The sequence below is a fragment of the Trachemys scripta genome, chromosome 3, assembly GCF_013100865.1.
Source record: "Trachemys scripta elegans isolate TJP31775 chromosome 3, CAS_Tse_1.0, whole genome shotgun sequence".
Lineage (NCBI taxonomy): Eukaryota > Metazoa > Chordata > Testudines > Emydidae > Trachemys > Trachemys scripta.
In genome coordinates this window covers 132,469,109-132,489,927 of record NC_048300.1, presented here as the reverse complement: position 1 = coordinate 132,489,927, position 20,819 = coordinate 132,469,109, and the positions used below count along the sequence as shown (strand labels likewise).

Sequence of the window (20,819 nt, the reverse complement as noted above, 5' to 3'; positions counted from 1 at the left end):
GCTTGTAAAACTGAGGGAAGAGAAGTATATGAGATTGGGCTCTCAGAAGATTTATGGTATTTCCTGCAACTGGTTGACATGGAAATATCAGTTTTCTCACAGTATTCTGGCACTTCAAAGTCATGTTCTGGATGGAACTTGGCAATACAGATGCATGTAAGAAAAAAGTCTATTCTCTTCCCACAACAACAAAAAGAAACTTGGTTTGATTTAGGGTTTATGTTAGTTATACCAGGTTTATCCCTCGCTCTCTTTTCTCTTAGGATATCCAAGGGAAGAAGGCTGCTCAAATCTCCCTGCATGGTAACTGATTTTAGTATTACAGAGATATTCTTCACAGTGCAGGCCAGCTAACCTGGAGTTCCTTGTCCATCTTCTATCTACTCAAGGTGGACACTGGGTTTTCCAAAAGGAAGACACATTACAGAAAGAAAGGAACTGCCAAGGAAATTGGGGAAGTTCTGATGTTGGGCAGAGAAAGTCTGAAAACTCGCGGTTCAAACCTACTTTCTCTTTGGCCTATTATCTACAGTGTCAGTTTGATTTCAGGAAATAGCTTTTGTCCATATTATGTGAATTTTCTGGATAATCTACTCCTCACAATGCAGGACATAAAAACATTTTCTCCAATATGGTTTGGTGGTTGGGGGTGACCTCACAAACCTAGTTACTTTCTGTATGAGGCTTTGTGTCTTTATGTTCCACCTATTTTCTTCTTAATTAAATCCTCTGACTATGGCTAGTATGGGGATAAACTCACTTTCAAATTTATGATTGATTTTCCAATGTAATTTTGACATCCCAAATTACATTCAATACGTAGGAGTGTGTTCCACCTTTTTGTGTCTGCTCGATTTTCTTTTATGACTGTAATACCACTGATGCAAATGCTAAGGTTATTCATTTTCTGCAAGAATAGTTCTCTTTTAGGAGTAAAGAGAGGAGTAGGATAAGAAATTTAAATTGATTTATTTCCACTCATCTTGCCTGATCTGTTTTGGCACTAACGACAGAGGGAACAGATTTCAGGCACCAGGATTATCAGTATAAATACTAACCGACTAAACTGAGGCAATCTTCTTGTTTGGGGTTATGAAGACAACCACTTCCTGAATATTACGCATTGCTAAAAACTGCCATTTTGTTGCCAGATGCTTCCAACGTTAGGAATCCCAACCATTGCAAGTAACCAGGGCAATCGCTGCTCTAAGTTGCACCAGTAATGCATTACTATCCACAGAATGAGATTGTTTGAGCCTGAACTGTTTCATTCATGTTATTTATTAATTTTCCTTTCTCCCAGAACAGCTGAAGAACCAAAAGATGACAAGTAATCACTGCCATTACTGCATGGAATCCCTTCTTGGCAGGAGGTATGCATTTAGAGAGGAGAATTCTTACTGTGTTACATGTTATGATGGCCTATTTGCTAACTCCTGTGAAGAATGCAAGAGGCCCATTGAATGTGATGCCAAGGTAAGCATTTAGTTCATTTTTCTGTATTTATTGAGATTGTTAAATCACAGAGCATGAAATCCGCCTCTTTTGGGGTGGGTTCCTCCCAAGGCTCTCTGTGCCACGGAAGCCTTCAGAATCCCTGCACAGGTATGGCGACCTGGACTTAGCTGTTGAACAAAGGGGAGATGGAGCCTCTGCACACCAGGGAGGGGGGTTCTATGCTGACTGGACGTATGCTGCTGCAGAAGGAAGCGTTGAGAGCAGGGACCAGAGGACCTACATTTATGTGGATGCAGTGGTGGAGAAGCCTTGAATAGAGTCTGTAGTGTAGTGGTGATCTATGGTCTACCCCGACATTAATAAGTGGATTCTATCCCTCACTGCCACTTAATTTCCTGCATAAAGACTGCACAGTTTGATGGATGGGACTGGGGAGAGGATCCACCCAGTAAGCAATAGAACTACTTAATTCACTTCCACAATATTTTGTAGTATCATCAACTTCTGATGAAGCATTACCTTACTTAACAATTTTAGGGTTTTATACCTATGTCCTTTATTGCAGGACCTGAGTGCCTTCCATATAAAATCAATTAGCATACCAAAGTCCCTAGTGGACCTCCTAGAGTCTCTGGTTCTTCTGCCTTTTGGAGGGTATAAAAACTCTGGGGTGGTGTGTGTGCTAGTTGTGAGTGTTGTTCCTGTTGTGGCAGAAAGGCTTGGTTATTGTAGAGAGATATCTTGGGTTGTTTAAATTTATCTTTTACTCTAGCGCTCTCAGTAGTTTCAATCTCTCACTCTCTCCCTACTCTACCCTCTCTTGCTGTCCCTTATTCAATAGATAAGATCGCAGGAAAATTTAAAATAAATACTTCCGAGAGATGTCAAGTGAAAAACAACTTCACTTTGTCTATAAATAATTTCTATTGCAAATGTTTAGTCAACACACAGGAGTTCGACTGGAAGGCAACAATATTTATCATTTTTATGTAATGCTGTCTGTCTTTGTAAACAAGATCCCTCGAGAGGGCGTATTTTGGTTAAAATATCTTACTTGCAGTATGACAGCTTAATTTCTTATTTACCTCACAATGCCTGGCTTGTCTCATAAAGGAAATCTCCATGATAGGCGCAATCAGACAGAACAAACTTCTGGACTTTGCTTTCCTTGAATCTAGGCCCCTTGTAGAACATTAATTAGAACTGCGAGATCCCAAGTAAATGCAAAAAGAAGAACAGGAGTACTTGTGGCACCTTAGAGACTAACAAATTTATTAAGCATAAGCTTTCGTGGACTACAGCCCACTTCTTCAGATGCATATAGAATGGAACATATATTGAGGAGATATATATACACACATACAGAGAGCATAAACAGGTGGGAGTTGTCTTACCAACTCTGAGAGGCCAATTAATTAAGAGGAAAAAAAAAAAAACTTTTGAAGTGATAATCAAGCTAGGCCAGTACAGACAGTTTGATAATAGGTGTGAGAGTACTTACAAGGGGAGATAGAGTCAATGTCTGTAATGGCTCAGCCATTCCCAGTCCTTATTCAAACCGGAGTTGATTGTGTCTAGTTTGCATATCAATTCTAGCTCACCAGTCTCTCTTTGGAGTCTGTTTTTGAAGTTTTTCTGTTGTAATATAGCCACCCGCAGGTCTGTCACTGAATGACCAGACAGGTTAAAGTGTTCTCCCACTGGTTTTTGAGTATTTTGATTCCTGATGTCAGATTTGTGTCCATTAATTCTTTTGCGTAGAGACTGTCCGGTTTGGCCAATGTACATGGCAGAGGGGCATTGCTGGCACATGATGGCATATATCACATTGGTAGATGTGCAGGTGAACGAGCCCCTGATGGTATGGCTGATGTGATTAGGTCCTATGATGATGTCACTTGAATAGATATGTGGACAGAGTTGGCATCGGGGTTTGTTACAAGGATAGGTTCCTGGGTTAGTTTGTTTTGTTCAGTGATGTGTGGTTGCTGGTGAGTATTTGCTTTAGGTTGGGGGGTTGTCTGTAAGCGAGGACAAGTCTGTCTCCCAAGATCTGTGAGAGTAAAGGATCATCTTTCAGGATAGGTTGTAGATCTCTGATGATGCGCTGGAGAGGTTTTAGTTGTGGGCTGAAGGTGACAGCTAGTGGTGTTCTGTTATTTTCTTTGTTGGGCCTGTCTTGTAGGAGGTGACTTCTGGGTACTCGTCTGGCTCTGTCAATCTGTTTTTTCACTTCAGCAGGTGGGTATTGTAGTTTTAAGAATGCTTGATAGAGATCTTGTAGGTGCTTGTCTCTATCCGAGGGATTGGAGCAAATGCGGTTATATCTTAGAGCTTGGCTGTAGACAATGGATCGTAAATGCAGTTAGCTGGGTGGCATCTGTCAGCTTTTTTCTTTGGCTCTGTCTCACAACCCTGCATTTCACTTTGAATTTCATATTCAAATCAACCCAGAAACTTAAAGATGATCAAAACATCTGTGTTTCACACGGTTTCAAAACACAGTCAGAAATTTGCCCAGGCTCACTTGTACCATAGACCAGGTTTGCTCACAAAGTTTGGAAAAACAGGATGTTGTTCTGCTTAGCAGGAGATCTGAGTTCAGAAATCACATCAGGATTAGTGGTGCAAGTTTAGTGCATAATAATATTTAATTACAGAGATGGACCCAAGCCACAATATTTGGAGCCAGATCTGGGTTTGTGGTTCAGCTCGTTACAGGAATAAAGTCCAGCTGCAATCTCCTGATCCAGATCTTCCTCATAATTAGGTGTGCTTGGATCTGGAAGGGTGTTGGTTTGCCATAAAGTAACTTGAGATCTGGATCCACCTCCTACTGCGTCTGGTGATATTTGGTTCCAGGGTTTTTAGGCCCAGTTTTAAATAACATAACAGACGATACTGTTCTTTGCATCGTCAAAGCACTGCAAAAACATTAATCCTCTCAACGTACCCATAACCAGTGCTTAATTTGTGCCATGGGCTTGCCAGGGCTGAGCCCTGGCACCTCTAGGTTTGCCGCATCAGTTATGAAAGTAAAAAGAAGACTTGAGCCCTGGCATCTACTTGCTTGAGCCCCAGCACTACTTTCATTACAAATTTAAGCACTGCCCATAACAGAGGTAAGTAACTATTATTCCCAATTTACAGATGAAGAAATTAAGCCTGAGATTTGGGTACACCTATGCTGGAGCTGGAAGATGTATATTCCAGCTCAGGGAGACATACCTGTGTTAGGCCTGATTAAGCCAGTACACTAAAACTAGAAGTGTAGCTGCAGAGGCATGAGTGGCTAGCCATCCCAAGTACAATCCCATCCAAGACCATAGACAGGTACTCAGGGAGATAACCCCTCATGCTGCTTGCGCCATATTTTTAGCTTGCTTCTATTTTTAGCATGCTTGCTGAATCATTGCTAGTGTGGGTATGTCTCCTCAAGCTATGTCTCCTCAAGCTGGAATTTACACATTCCCGCTCTAGTGTAGACATACCCTTAGAAAGCGGTCCAGACTCAAAGAGAAATCAGTGTCTGATCCACGATTTGAGCTCAGGAATTCCCAGACCATGCACTTAGCATATATCATGTTCTCAGGGCCCAGTTAATATGGAAGCTGACCTCGGCACAGGGATTGCGATTAAGTGGAAGTTTCTTTACTTCAGCTTTAAGCCTGTCCTATCCTGCGCTGTCTTGGTAATGGTTTAGCCCCAAGTTCAGGGTAGAACTGCCTGAGAGCTGCCTGAACTTGTGATTCCTGTCCGTAGTCCTAAATGGCCACTGCAGAAGCTCAGACAAGCCAGGGCACAGCAGCAGCCCAGCCAACAACATCTCTGTCTCTGCATCAGTGCCACAGCGTTTCCCCTATGCTAAAGGTATCTGCCACAGATGATCTAGGGGTGTTCTATCAGCCTGGGGAAGCACCCTACATTGGGGGGAAATCCCTAGAGGTCTGGGTCTGATGGCTTTATGACCCCGTTACATTAGCAGAACCTGCTCAAAGAGGCCAGAGGATAATGGGAGGGTAATGGTGGGCAAGGTCCTTCCTCTTCAGGGAAGAGGTCAATGGCCCTTGTGGAGGTTCAAGATAGGGCCCAGCTGTGTTTCATATGGAAATTATCAAGGAAAAATTGCTGATTTGGGGAGAACTGTCCCAAAACCCTATGACCTGCATTTTCAACAGCAAATTCTTCTATGTGGCCAAGAGAGCCTGTATTCTGAAGCCCAACCAACCTGCCTAATCCAAAATTTAATTTTAAAACAAGCTAAGCAGCAGGATCTTTTCATACTAATGATTTTGTCCCCTAGATGAATGGTTGAATCATCTCCCTAGGACTATAGCGTGTCTACATTACAAGCACTACAGCGGCACAGCACTTCCATCGCTGTAGTAAATCACCCGCTCGAGAGGAGGTAGCTAGGTGGATGGAAGAATTCTACACCAGGACTTAGGTTGCCTTAACAGAAAGTTTCTTAGCGGTGTGAATTTTTCACACTCCTGAGCTACATAGCAAAGTTGGCCTAAGTTTTAGGCATAGAGCAGGCCTGAGAGACATGAAAAAATAATAGGAGTGAAATGAAGGGGGTACAACAGTCAACTAAAAAAATTGCCCCCTTAGGCTGACAATTGGTTGTTCCTCACAGAATTAAGGGGCCAGCTCTCTGCCTCCTTCTTCTCTCCTTTGTATTTATTTTTAGTTATTTTTTGCCTCAGGCTACTCTTTGACAACAGTTTTTGTTGTATAGGCACTTGGAGAGAGCAGTAGGTGTTCAGCACCTCTTAAAATCAAGTCTTGTGTATTTTATTTCCCCTTTTATTACTTTAAGGGGGACTGACAAGGGCAATAAAAGGGATAGAATTTGTGCCCTTTTGTGCTTCTTTCATTAGAAAGAAGACCTGGAAGGATTTGGTTTATTTCTTATAGGATTTGTTGCTGTTTAGCTGTTTGTTTTTCTGCTTGTTTTTTTTTTAAACCTTAGAAATGTCAGGAATCTTAAGCCATATCTTCCTTGATTTTAATGAAACAAAGGGAAAACCTTGTATATATCTTCTTAGCTTTCTCAGCGCTTAAGCATGTTGGATTATTAAAATAAAATCTTTCCTTCCAGCTTGTTAGAGGGTGATTGAGTTAAATGGGTTTTAACAAAAAACAAAAAAATGCAATAGTCTGAGTAAAAATCACTTCCCCGCTCAGTTAAACAGGTTTCACTTGCTTGCTATCTGTGAGGCCATAACCCTTTAAGTTCTTCAGTTGTCCATAGAGTCTTCCAGGGGGAAAAAAAAAAAAGACCTGAGTTTTCATGTGGAGACCATGCAAGAAAAAACAATCTGGTGGTGTTTATTAAAGGGACGAAACCCATTTGTTTCCCCGGGAAGATTGCCTTTAAAATACAAAGTCATCCTTTATATTAAACAAAAAATACTTCTCAAGTGTGGGGGCATGGAGTATCAACTATAGCCTGAGCCAAAGCAGCTCTTTGTGGCCAATAAAAGTGAACTACAGAATATCCTGACTGTCTTTCCACTCTGGATAGATTTTGTCATCTTTGACAATTACCCTCCAGACAGTGGCACAAGCCACTGGTCCAGTCACTCTCCAACTGGTTTTTGTTAACTTTAAAAAAAAAAAAAAAAAAAAAAAAAAGTGTGGGGCTGTGGAGGTAAACAAATGCTTTCCATTAACATGTATTTTCTGTCTCAAAGGATCTAGCCTATAAAGGCCGCCACTGGCATGAAGCGTGCTTCAAGTGTGCCAAATGCAATCACTCTTTGGTGGAAAAGCCTTTTGCTGCCAAGGATGAGCTCTTGCTGTGTACTCAGTGTTATTCTAATGAGTATTCATCAAAGTGCTTCCACTGTCAGAAGGCCATTATGCCTGGTAAGATAACAAGGACTCTTCGCTACCTCTGTGAAATGGTTATATTGCACTTTTAATTAACTGCAAGCACTTGGATAGTTAAGCTGCAAAGTATAATTTCTTGGTTTTCAGTACAGCATGCAGTGGACTATCTCCCCGCATTTAATCCTTTTGTCAGTTAGTGGGGTGGGGGAAGGCAGATACATGCTCATCTTTTGTGATCTAACATTGCATGTGTAATTATATTACACCCCACAAGGAATAATATTACAGTCTTGAAACAGAATCAGATTTGCCCACATAGTCTCATTGACTTTGCCTACACTCGCAATTTTCAGGAAAATTACAATTAGACTTGCTACAGTGGGAGTGCTAGTATGAGCATAGGGAACACTAATATCTGTTTTTTTCCATTATGTCATCTAGACCTTCAGGGATCAGACCTGGTTACAGGGTTTTTTTGCATGGAAATTTTTGTTGTTAAAAATGGCATCTTCAAAGATGAAAAAAATTTGAAAGAAAAGTTTCAAGATGTTTTGTTTTTGTTTTGTTTTTGTGATGTTTTCTATGATTAGTTTTAACTTGAATTTATATCAGATTAAATGACTTAAAATTATCAACATTTTTAATTTACCAAACACTGGGTTTAGTTTTGTTTTTTACTGAAAACCAGTTTCAAAAATGATTTCAGTAAAAATGACAGCTTTGTGGAGGGGGGGTGAGAGGGGGGGAAGAAGGAGAATCATAAAAAAAACCCACAGGAAATTAGTCTTATTTTGAACCCTGCAAAACTTAAACCACTTTGGAATTTCTAAAATTTGTCACTAAATCACTTTGTTTTTTTCAACCAGCTCTGTTCAGGATTTACCATGGTGGTGTTTCTGCATGAGTTGGGCAGATTCAATCCTAACTCAATAGTGGGAGATTCCCTGAAAACACCATGCAACTGAAGAGACAACGGCAGCCCATATGTGGCAAGATGAACTGGCTTGTCTAGGGCAGTGTGTCTCAACCTTTTTGATACCAGGGACAGCTTGGTCCCTTCCTAAACTGTGTCAGGGAAATCTCAGGGACCGGTCCTTGAGAAACACTGGTCTAGTGCATTAACAAATAGGATCTGGCAAACATTAAGAGAAACCAATGGGAAAGGAGGGTTGGCTAATTTTTCAGGAGACCTTGGTTCCAAAATACTTAGGCCTGGTCTACACACAGTTTTTGTGTTGGTATAGCTCTTTTGGTTAGGGATGTGATTGATTTGTTTGTTTGTTTTTTTTACTGGTAAAACCCATAGAGTGGATGCAGTTATACTACTGTAAAGGTGCTATAATTCATTCCCCTTCCCTTACAGACATAAACTATACTGAGGCCTGGTCTACACTAAAAAGTTAAGTTGGAATATCTACATCAGTCAGAGGTGAACAAAATCCACACCCATGACCAACATACCTAGGCAAAGCTAGCCCCCAGTGTAGACCGAACCTAGCTACTATCATTCGGGAAGGTGGTGTTCTTAGGCATGTGTACACTATCACTTATGTTGGTGAAAAAAACACCCTACCCCCCCCAAGCGACATAAGTTTCACCGGCATAAGCACTCGTGTGCACAGTTATATGTTAGCAGGAGAGCTTCTCCTGTCGACATATTTACTAACAGTCCTTTAGGTGGATTTATTATGTCTATGGGAGAGCTCTCTCCCGTCAGCATACAGCAGCTACACGAGCGATCTTACAGTTGTGCAGCTGCATCGGTACAGCTGTACCACTATAAGCTCGCTAGTGTAGACATGGCCTTACAGTGACGGAAAAAAGACATCCATTAGTGTAGGCTACATCTACACTTCAGGGTTGTATAGGCATCACTACAGTGATGTAGCTACCAGTATAGCCTCCCTAGCATAGGCATACCCAAATATAAGCACATTTTATGCCAGTATAATCGCATCTATACAGGGGTGTTATACCGCTTTAACTACACCAGTATAAATAAATGACCAGGGTGATGGTCTAAAGACTTGTCTGCACTACAATGTAGTTCCAATGCTGTAGCTATGCCTCTGTGATCCTGTAGTGTAGACACATATTACAGAGACAGAAGGAGTTTTTTCTGTTGGTTCTGTTCTCAGTTCTTCCATGGAACAATGGGTAGGAATAAATGGTAAATTTTCAGAATGGAGAGGGGTAACTAGTGGTGTTCCCCAAGGGTCAGTCCTAGGACCAATCCTATTCAACTTATTCATAAATGATCTGGAGAAAGGAGTAAACAGTGAGATGGTAACGTTTGCAGATGATACTTAAACTGTTCAAGATAGTTAAGACCAAAGCAGACTGTGAAGAACTTAAAAAAGATCTCATAAAGCTAAGTGATTGGGCAACAAAATGACAAATGAAATTTAATCTGGATAAATGTAAAGTAAAGCACATTGAAAAAAATAACCCCAACTATACATACAATATGATGGGGGGCTAATTTAGCTACAACTAATCAGGAAAGAGATCTCGGAGTCATCGTGGATAGTTCTCTGAAGACGTCCATGCAGTGTGCAGCGGCAGTCAAAAAAGCAAACAGGATGTTAGGAATCAAAAAGGGATAGAGAATAAGATGGAGAATATCTTATTGCCCTTATATAAATCCATTGTAGGCCCACATCTTGAATACTGCGTACAGATGTGGTCTTCTCGTCTCAAAAAAGATATACTGGCATTAGAAAAGGCTCAGAGAAGCGCCACTAAAATTATTAGGGGTTTGGAACGGGTCCCATATGAGGAGGGATTAAAGAGGCTAGGACTTTTCAGCTTGGAAAAGAGGAGACTAAGGGGGGATATGATAGAGGTATATAAAATCATGAGTGGTGTGGAGAAAGTGAATAAGGAAAAGTTATTTACTTGTTCCCATAATATAAGAACTAGGGGCCACCAAATGAAATTAATGGGCAGCAGGTTTAAAACAAATAAAAGGAAGTTCTTCTTCACACAGTGCACCGCACAGTCAACTTGGGGAACTCCTTACCTGAGGACGTTGTGAAGGCTAGGACTATAACAGCGTTTAAAAGAGAACTGGATAAAGTCATGGAGGTTAAGTCCATTAATGGCTATTAGCCACGATGGGTAAGGAATGGTGTCCCTAGCCTCTGTTTGTCAGAGTGTGGAGATGGATGGCAGGAGAGAGATCACTTGATCATTACCTGTTAGGTTCACTCCCTCTGGGACACCTGGCATTGGCCACTGTTGGCAGACAGGATACTGGGCTGGACGGACCTTTGGTATGACTCAGTATGGCCATTCTTATGTTCTTATTGTGACAGACCCAGACCAGAGGGGTACAGGAGTCTGGTAGAGGGCAAATATACTGGTCACTGGATGAGTAGTTTTCTGTTCCCTGAGTGACCAGAGAAGGGGCTGCACTAGAGTAATCAGGAACCTGCTAGAACCAGTTAAGACAGGCAGGCTAATTAGGACACCTGGAGCCAAATAAGAAGAAGCTGCTAGAATCAATTAAGGCAGGCTAATCAGGGCATCTGGGTTTTAAAAGGAGCTCACTTCAGTTTGTGGTGTGAGTGTGAGGAGCTGGGAGCAAGAGGCACAAGGAGCTGAGAGTGAGAGGGTGTGCTGCTGGAGGACTGAGGAGCACAAGCATTATCAGACACCAGGAGGAAGGTCCTGTGGTGAGAATAAGGAAGGTGTTTGGAGGAGGCCATGGGGAAGTAGCCCAGGGAGTTGTAGCTGTCATGCAGCTGTTACAGGAGGCACTATAGACAGCTGCAGTCCACAGGGCCCTGGGCTGGAACCCGGAGTAGAGGGCGTGCCCGGGTTCTCCCCAAACCTCCCAATTGACCTGGACTGTGGGTTCTTCCAGAGGGGAAGGTCTCTGGGCTGTTCCCCAACCCACATGGTGAATCTCTGAGGCAAGAAAATCCGCCAATAAGCGCAGGACCCACTAAGATAGAGGAGGAACTTTATCACATTATGTACTAACTCCACCTCCCTGAGCAGCAGTAGCCCCATTGACAGATGCAGTCTTCCATGTCTTCCACCTAGCCATGTGTACACCAGTGGGTAGATTGGTATAGCTACATCTCTCAGGGGTATGTAATTTTTACACTCCCTAAGTGCTGTAGCTATGTTGAGCTACATTTTAGGTGTAGACCAGGGCTGATTTTAGTGGCCTTATTATGATTGTCCTTTATTATTGCTTATTTCTCCACACTACAAACTACCCTATAGTTTGGCATAAAGAAATGGCATGAGGGTTATCAGTCTCTGCTCCATTTGGGAATAGTAGAGAAAAGTTAAAGTACACTGACAGGGTGACAAGGTGAAGCTTGCCTGTTTCTGCCTTGTATACCATTAACATCTCTTATTTTTCTGATTACTAACTTCAGGATGATAAGCCCCAATAGGCAGGGTCAGCAAGGCCTGTTCTCTTACCCACTCTGGTGAGTGCTGAGTGCTCAGGGGAAACTCCAACCCAATGATGTTAAAGCAAAACTGACTCAGCAGCTTCTCCCCCCCATCCAGAATGTGGGCACTCTCCTCCCTGCAGGATCGCCTGCGTTGGAGCATGTCTCCTCCTCCCCTACAATGGGGGACAATTAGAGGTCCCTGATCTCTCAGCACTGAGGCACTACCAGAGGAGAAGAGGAAAATTGCAATGTGGAGTCACTGAAAGAATCACTATAGTACATGGGGGTGTATGGGTTATGACTTTGTAGATGAATTGGGCATGGGAGGCAACAGTAAGCGGGCTCCAAAGCAAGGGTTTTGGCAGATCTGACTCAACAAACGAAGTGCAAAACTCTGAGCTTTCAAATCTTCTTTGATAGATATTTATATTGGCTGTTTCCTTTGGGGATTGCCTCAGCACCTGAGATGTACCAGACCATCATGTCCTGGACCTTTGACAATCTGTATAGGGTGGAAAAAAGTAGTAGTGATCTGTGATGAAAATGATCAGCAACACTAAGAGACTGTCATTTTCTGCATCGTGCCAAAGAAATTAAAATTAATTTGAAGAGAAATGAATGCCAGCCTGGTTTGAATGAGATTACTTATGCATGACTTGTATTCATTAGTAAAGGAGTTTGACCTGACATAAGAAAGTTGGAGGAAATTTGTGTAAGTGAAAAGACCTCAAGAGTAGGAGAAATTCATGGGCATGCTAAAATATCTAAGCAAATTAATCCCCAGTTTGTGAAAGTGAAGTGCTCAATACAGTGTGCTGCTTGAGCACAGGATAGAAGGGCACTGGGATGACTGACAAGAGAAACACTTTTGGGAATTAATACAGTGTGTCACAGAAGAACCTGTCCTAAAATATTTTGATACTAGAAAAAATTCTAAAATCTCAGTTTATGCAAATTCAGGTGGATGGGGGCTGGGTGGGAGAAGCTGTCCTTCTGCAAGATGATCACTTAACTTCAGTGGGACTCACATTCGTATTTTGTTTTTCAGGTTCTCGTAAAATGGAATTTAAAGGAAGTTGCTGGCATGAAGCCTGTTTTGTTTGTCAATACTGCCGGCAACCATTAGGAACAAAGCCTTTGATTACCAAAGACAATGAGAATTATTGTGTGCCATGTTTTGAGAAGCAGTTTGCTCACCACTGCTACTCCTGCAAGAAGGTAATTAACCAAACATAACCAAAGGGAAGAGCTAGAACACTGTAAGTGCTACTGCACTCTTTTTAATGCAATTCTGAACAAGGTAGCCCAATTTAAAAAAAAATATGCACAATAGGACACTATAGGCAGAGTTTGAATACAGAAACTACAAGGTTAAAATAACCTCTGTAAATGCCATACATTATACACACCTAGAGGTTTTCAATCTGAACCTACATGAAACAGCAGGAAGTGCAGAGCACAGCCACACGGCATACAAGTGACCTTTTCACAGGATGGCACCAAAGGAGTTAATCTAAATACAAAGATAAAGTTGATAGTTTCATATCAGAGCATAGGAAGACAACTGGTGTAGCAGAATGTATGTTCACACTGTGTGCTTTGCTCTGCTAAAGAGTGTAAGAATGTTTTACTATAATGTTTATTTATTCTGCCTACTTCTTACTTAGTCAATAGAAAATATTTTTGAAAATGTTTTAAAAGTTACTTAAGAGCTGCTGAGGGGTTGAAAATGAACCTGTAATGAACAGAATTCTCATACCATCCAAACCTAGGGTCCTCATTGCTTCTGCTGCTGTTAATTATTGGTGTTACAGTAGCACCTAGAGCTCCCAATCAAGAAATAGCCCCATTGTTTAAGTACCATACAAACCCAAGTTAGGGTATGTCTGCACTGCATCTAAGAGGTTTGACTCCCAGCCAATGTAGATAGACTTGCACTAGCTCCGCTTGAGCTAGTGTGCTACAAATAGTAGTGAGGACTTTGGAGCACAGGTAGTGGTTCAGTCTAGCCACAGGAGCTTAGACAGGCTTGGACTTGGGCAAATAGCACAAGCTGCACCCATGCCACAGTTTCCACAGTGCTATCTTTAGCAACCTAGCTTGAACAGAGCTAATGCAAGTCTGTCTACCTGTGCTGGGCATCACCCTTCCCAGCTGCAGTTTAGAAATACTGCTAGAGACATGGGAGGTCCGTGAACCCCCCCCCCCCACACACACATTCAGGGAGGCTACCCCCCAGCCCCATCCCTTACTCCCCTCCTCCCTGATGGATATCCAAGCCCCCCACCATGGCTGGAGGAGCCCTGCCCCAGCCGCCCTGAGTCTCAGTCTACTGCCCACCCCAGGCCACCAGCCTACCCGCCCTGGTCCACCGGCCGGCCCAAGATCTGGCCCGCCTGCCCTCCCAGGGCCACTGGGTGGCCCACCCCAGCTGGCCCCAGCACCGGCCCACCAGCCGGCTGGCCCCAGCTACCCTGAGCCCGCCCAGCTGCCCCGGGCTGCTGGCCGGTCCACCCCCACTGACCCGCCCCAAGCACTAGCCCACCCGCCGGCTCGCCCACCCTAGCTGTCACCGGCTTCAGGGGGGAGGCTGAGCAAGGGCAGGAAGAGGAGCAGCATAGGCAGGGCCACGGGAAGAGTGGAACATGGGAGCGGGGCCTCGGGGCGGAGCATAGGCGGGGCCACAGCCTGGCTGTTTTGGGAGGCTTAGCCTCCCCTGGCCTACTATATCCACCACCCATGCTTTGGAGATATTCCCTGCCCCAAAGAGTTTATACTCTAAATAGAAAAGGGATGGCCCAGTGGTCATGGTACTAGCCTGGGAGTTGGAAAACCTGGATTCTATTGCCGCTGTTTCACAGATTTCTTGTGTGGCCTTGGACAAAGTCACTTAGGGTCTGTGTAAAATGGGGATAACAGCTCTCTCCTACCTCACATGGTGTTGTGATAATAAATGCACTAGAAATGGAGAGGTGCACAGATACTACTGCAATTGGAGCCCATATAAGTACCTGCCATGGAACCAACATGAATAACTTATGCAGCTGCATGTTCATATCAATCCGGCCCAGTCAAGATTAAAAACCAAACTGAAAACAATTGAGACTCTATATATATGGCAGAGAGAAAAGAAATAAGAGGATTTATTTAAAAATACCACATACCTTGGGAATTCCTGGTTTAGACTAGAGCTCAAATGTTATCTGAATTTTGGAAATAATGACGCATTTTGGTGTTGCAGCTGATTGCTATAGATTGTTGTTTGTGCTTTCATTCCTTTGTTTATTTGCTTTTTGTTGCTGCATCAGATGATAACTACTGGTGGAGTGACCTACCACGACCAGCCATGGCACAAAGAATGCTTTCTGTGTGCTGGATGTAAGAAGCAGCTGTCTGGGCAGAAGTTTATTTCCAAAGATGACCATCCATACTGCCTAGACTGCTTCAGAAAGCTTTATGCAAAGAAGTGTGCAGCCTGCAACAAACCCATTACTGGTGAGTCTAACCGTTTAAAGTAGACCAGCCACTAAAACGTTATCAGTGCTGTCTCAGGTCAGATGTCTATTAACTAACACAAAATATTCCACTTGTAATTAAATAATTGCACTTATTGTGAATTTTAATGACCAGTTTGCTTAAAAAACACTTCTTCGGTGTGACTACACTGTTAGTAGAACTTGTGTTATGAGCCCCTTGGTTTGTTAACCTAGGGTTTGAGGTTAACCTAGATTAGGAATTGTTGAACCCGAGTCCCAATCTGGGGCTCCAGTTTCTACATGGCATCATACGGGCCTGAGCCCAACCACCCATATCCCAGACTTCCTAGCGCTCTTCCAAAATATGGCTGCTCTAGCCCTTCATTCATGGTGCAGTGTATGAAAATTTGACTGTCCACCAAAATTTATTGTTTAGAGGACAAAGAAATTTGGCCTGTGGGATTGTGGAATACTTTTGGTGGACTCACAGAACACAAGTCCAGCAGGGCTACCCTGCAAAGCAGTAGGGTGTGAACCCTGGGTCCCAGCTTGACTCAGGCTCAGACCCTCTGCCCCCATGAGGTCCTGGGTCGAGGTCCTGGGATCCTGGGTCTAAACCCTGATTTAGTGTGATTTGTGTGTGGACAGAAGGGGGTTTAGGCTTGAGCCTGAGTTCAAACCCCGGGCTTACATTGCAGAGTAGAGATACCCACTGATAACTGATTTTTTTAGACAAAGGACATGCAGTAGATTTATTCTACAAGGATTTCAGTAAGGCATTCGATACAGTGCCACATGGGAAATTATTAGTTAAATTGGACAAGATGGGGATTAAACCAACTGAAAATTGGATAAGGAACAGGTTAAAGGGGAGACTACAGTGCGTCATACTGAAAGCTGAACTGTCAGGCTGGAGAGAGGAAACTAGTGGTGTTCCTCAGGGATCCATCTAGGACCAATCTTAAGTGGGAGTGTGCTAATAAAATTTGTGGATGACGCAAAGTTGGGAGATATTGCCAATATGGAGGATATGGACAATATGGACTGGACTATCATACAAGAAGATTTGGATGACCTTGAAAACTGGAGTAATAGAAATTGGATGATATTTAATAGTGGAAACTGCAAGGTCATGCACTTAAGGACTAACAACAAGAATTTTTGCTATAAGCTGGGGACTTCTCAGTTGGAAGCGACAGAGGAGGAGAAAGACCTTGGTATACTGGTTGATCATGGGATGACTGAGCCATCAGTGTGATGCGGACATGAAAAAAAACTAATGCGATCCTCAGATGCATCAGGCGAGATATTTCCAGTAGAGACAGGGAAGTGTTAGTACCATTAGACAAGGCACTGGTGAGATCTCATTTAGAATACTGTGTACAATTCTGATCTTCCATGTTTAAGAATGATAAATTCAAACTGATGCAGGAGCAGAAAAGGGCTACTAGGATAATCAGAGAAATGGAAAACCCACCGTATGAGAGGAGACACAAGGAGCTTGTCTTGTTTAGCCTAACCAAAAGAAGGCTGACTGGAGATATGATTGCTCTCTATACATATATCAGAGGGCTAAATACCAGGGAGGAAGAGGGTTTATTTAAGTTAAGCACCAATGTTGACACAAGAACACCTGGACATAAACTGGCCATCAGCAAGTTTAGGCTTGAAATTAGATGAGGGTTTCTAACCACCAGAGGAGTGAAGTTCTGGAACAGCCTTCCAAGGGGAGCAGTGGGGGCAAAAAACCTAACCGGCCTCAAGACTGAGCTTGATAAGCTTATGGAGGGGATAGTATGAGGACACTGCCTACAATGATACATAGCTGATCAGAAACTGCTAGTAATAAATATCCCCAATGGTCAGTGATGGGTCACTACATTGAGAAGGCTTTGAGTTACCAGAGAGTTCTTTCCTAGGTGCCTGGCTGGTGGCTATTGCCGAAATGCTCAGGCAAGACCCTGAGGGCTTTTTGCCTTCATCTGTAGCATGGGCTACTGGTCACTTGAACATTTCAACTACAGTAAATGGTGGATTTACACAGACCATCCTTTTCTCCCTATCTAGTGGAAGAGTAAGGAAACTGATAATCTCTAAGGGTATATCTACACTGCTATTTTTAACCCTCCAGCTTGAGCCCCACAAGCCAAGTCAATTGACCTGAGCTCTGAGACTCAGTGCCACAAGTTGTTCTTTGCAGTGTAGACATACCGGTAGAGATTATCATTTTTCTTACTCCTCTTCTAAATAGGGAGGAAAGGATGGTCTTGTGGTTAAAGCACTGGGGAGACATGGGAGATTTTGATTCTGTTTCTGGTTCTGACAGGCTTCCTGTGTGATATTGGGTAAGCCACTTCTTCTCTCTAGGCCTCAACTGCCCATTTGCAAAATTAGGTTAGTAATAACCCTCACCTCACAGGGGTGTTGTGAGGATAAATTCATTCATGTTTGTAAGGTACTGAAGTGGCCATATAAGTACCTACATATATACACACTAGGGCAGATCCTCAGCTGGTGTAAATTGTCATAGCTCCATTGACTTCAGTGATGGGAAGACGATTTCTGTGAAGCCAGGGCAATATACATCAGCTGCAGAGCTGTCCCATGGTGTCTTGTGACACAAAAGGGGCCCTCCTGTATTTATCCTCCAATGCACTCAAAAGGAAGAAACAAAATCTATTTGATTCTCTCTATAAAGCTCTTTGTTATAAAACTTACCCCATTGAAGGGACAGTCTGTAGGCTCACAGCCATATGAAAGTGAGCTCCATGAACCAAATTCTGTTCTTAGCTAAGTAAATGCAACCCCATCCATTTAAACCTCATTACTACTAAACGGAGTGCCACAGATGTAAACGAAGACAGAATCTAGCTCCCCTCCATATTACATGCAAGATACCTTGTTGGAACATGTAAATCACGTGTCATTCAGTACAAGCTAAGCATTACATTATTTTTATGTACTAAAAGAGCTTCTCTTGTGCTTTATATAAATGTCTTGTACATTCTTGGAGTGGAAAAAGCTGCAAAGTGAAGTTGAGTGACTCAGGTCCCTAAGGATACATGAAGAGACACTTAATAGTATCCTACCTCTAGTAGGCACACAAACATACACATTATTTTAGTAATTAGGTTTTTTTAGACATAAAACTAGTACAGTTGTAGGTTAATTAGATTTAACTGTTCTGTGCAGCTAAGGCACATTTATCAAAGTAAGAGATCTTGCCACTCATGGAAAAGTTGTATCATGATTTGGCCCTGTGTGCTTAAATCATTTATAATTCAATGTCAGGTTAACACACTGACTATTCTGAGACCATTAGTTGAGAGACTATTAGTAGTGAATCTATTACTCCTCTAGCCCAATATGAAGTGTAATGGAGTCAGCTAATGACGGATGTCTGACCCTCATATAAATAAATCAAGGAAAGTGAGGGGAAATTCAGTCTGCTGTGATAAGATTACAAGGTGTGGGACAGGAACAGATTCAGGAATCTCTGAGACAGAAAAAATCTTAATTAACATGTTAACCTATAGAGTTCCACAATTCACCAGTATACCCGAGGGTAGTCTTTTTCTGGGAGTTTGTGTTTCACATAGGTCAAATCTAATGACTTTCAGTTTGAGTCCTGGACTATGAAAATCCCTAAATCTTAGAGATACTTAATTGAAATGTCTGAATTAAACTTGGTTTTGCACTGGAACCACACAACACACACATTACCCATGATTTCTATCATAGACGACTCATGCCTCCCCATACTGTGGGGCACAATCTAAAGGGGAGGACACGTGAACACCCCCACATTTCTCCTCCCTTGACCTGCATCAAGCCCGGGGCCACTGCACTCTCCTGGCCCACATTACCTGAGGGGGGTGGAAGGCTCTGTCCTTCTCCCACTGCACCTCCCCCCGGCACGTTTGGCCATTGGGCCCAGACACTAAACCCTGCATGCCTCCTGTACATGTTGCCTCTGATTTCTATGGCAGTTTGCTGGAAACTGGGTGCAGGGTTAGTGGATGTTTTGATGAGCCAGGTCCATGTTTAGAGACCGTAATGGGATATGAAAACAGGTGTCTCACAGTTTGGGGCTTTGTTGCAAACGTTTTCCCCATCTCTAATTTTTAGTTCCTACTATGCATATGTTGGGCATATCTATTTCTACAGGCTATTTCAAACTGTAGGATGCCAGTAGATTTTAGTGTGAACGAAGACAACATGCTCTGTTCAAAAACAATCTATTTCTGATCTCTTCTAAAATATATTGAATTCCCTTTTTTCTAATTTCTTTTTCAGCTCTTGGAGGTGCCAAATTTATCTCATTTGAAGAGCGCCAGTGGCACAGTGACTGCTTTAATTGTGTAAAATGTTCCATTTCGCTGGTGGGACAAGGATTCCTCACCCAGCAAGATGACATCCTCTGTCGCGAATGTGGTTCGGCTGCATAGTTAGAGAGAGACACGTTATTCTTGCATGCTGTAACCAAGTACTTCCTTACCCTGCAGTCAGAAATTCATTTAAAGGCCATAAGAGTTATTTAGTCATTCAAGTTGCTTTCCACCAGCAGTTCAATTCTATCACAGTGCTCAGCTGCTACATGCATGCCTTATATCTTGTAAAAAGATTTTTACACAGTTCTGGTTAAGAAAACATTTCCAAAGAAATTTCTATATATATTTTAATGGAAATACAGTATGTTTGTCCTTGTAAAACAGTGCACTCTGCTGTTGGGAGCTTTAGAATTTTATATTATATAATCCAAGAACGACTATGAAAAATCTGTATTTGGAAGACATAATAGATGACCTCCTTGAAGAAAACTTATACCAGTACTCTACTGATGCAGACACTCAGGTGGAAAGTGGTGGTGCATTCCCCGCTGGGCCACAATATTTAATCTGAACAATGTCCCCCCTTCTCTCTGTACCTCAAGGCTGCTGGGCAGACAAAGAAGGCTGCCGGCAAAGCAGTCATTTCGCTATGTGCAGAAGGTAGGGGGTTGTTGTACAGAAAGGAAAGACTTCTACCACTCCAGAGGGGGTGCTACTTCTCTGCCTTGTAAGACAGAAAGGAGTAGGAGAAATAGATGCCCACCAGCAGAGAGAGTCAAGAGTCCACTCCATGGCCAGGAGGGTCAGGTGAGGGGACAGAAGGCCATTTCCTCCATAATTTACACCACTGAATACACTATAGGGCAATTAAAAAGCTGTATAATCTTTGCTCCAAGTTGTAAGTCAGAATTCCTTTGCACCGCTCTGTGCTTAATCAATGACCCACTCACTTTTTCCAATTTTCTGAGTCTCAGTATAATGAATGCTAACTAAGCAGTTTGCAAAAATGTGGGGCTTAGCCAAGCAATTAATTGTGTGTCCAAAGTTTCAGGTGCATATTCGTAGAAGGTTTTTGGAAAAAGTGTCTGTAAATGACATTTTCATTACTTACACTTCATAAAAAGAACAGGAGTACTTGTGGCACCTTAGAGACTAACAAATTTATTAGAGCATAAGCTTTCGTGGACTACAGCCCACTTCTTCGGATGCATATAGAATGGAACATATATTGAGGAGATATATATACACACATACAGAGAGCATAAACAGGTGGGAGTTGTCTTACCAACTCTGAGAGGCCA

At 42.6% G+C, this 20,819-nt stretch overlaps 1 protein-coding gene across 2 annotated transcripts in view; it reads left to right on the top strand.

Annotated features, from left to right (window-relative positions):
• FHL5 (four and a half LIM domains 5) overlaps window positions 1-20,622 on the top strand; it is a 41,178-nt gene extending 20,556 nt beyond the window's left edge. The window contains exons 2-6 of one of the 2 annotated variants that reach the window (XM_034766012.1): window positions 1,309-1,476; window positions 7,158-7,332; window positions 12,760-12,929; window positions 15,020-15,206; window positions 19,484-20,622. In XM_034766012.1, the coding sequence (XP_034621903.1) occupies window positions 1,324-1,476; window positions 7,158-7,332; window positions 12,760-12,929; window positions 15,020-15,206; window positions 19,484-19,635 (837 nt within the window). In that variant the 5' untranslated portion in view covers window positions 1,309-1,323 and the 3' untranslated portion in view covers window positions 19,636-20,622. Of the gene's footprint in view, window positions 1-1,205; window positions 1,477-7,157; window positions 7,333-12,759; window positions 12,930-15,019; window positions 15,207-19,483 lie in introns of those variants that run through there. The other variant, XM_034766013.1, reaches the window with a different exon arrangement.
• Window positions 20,623-20,819: the final 197 nt, after the last annotated feature.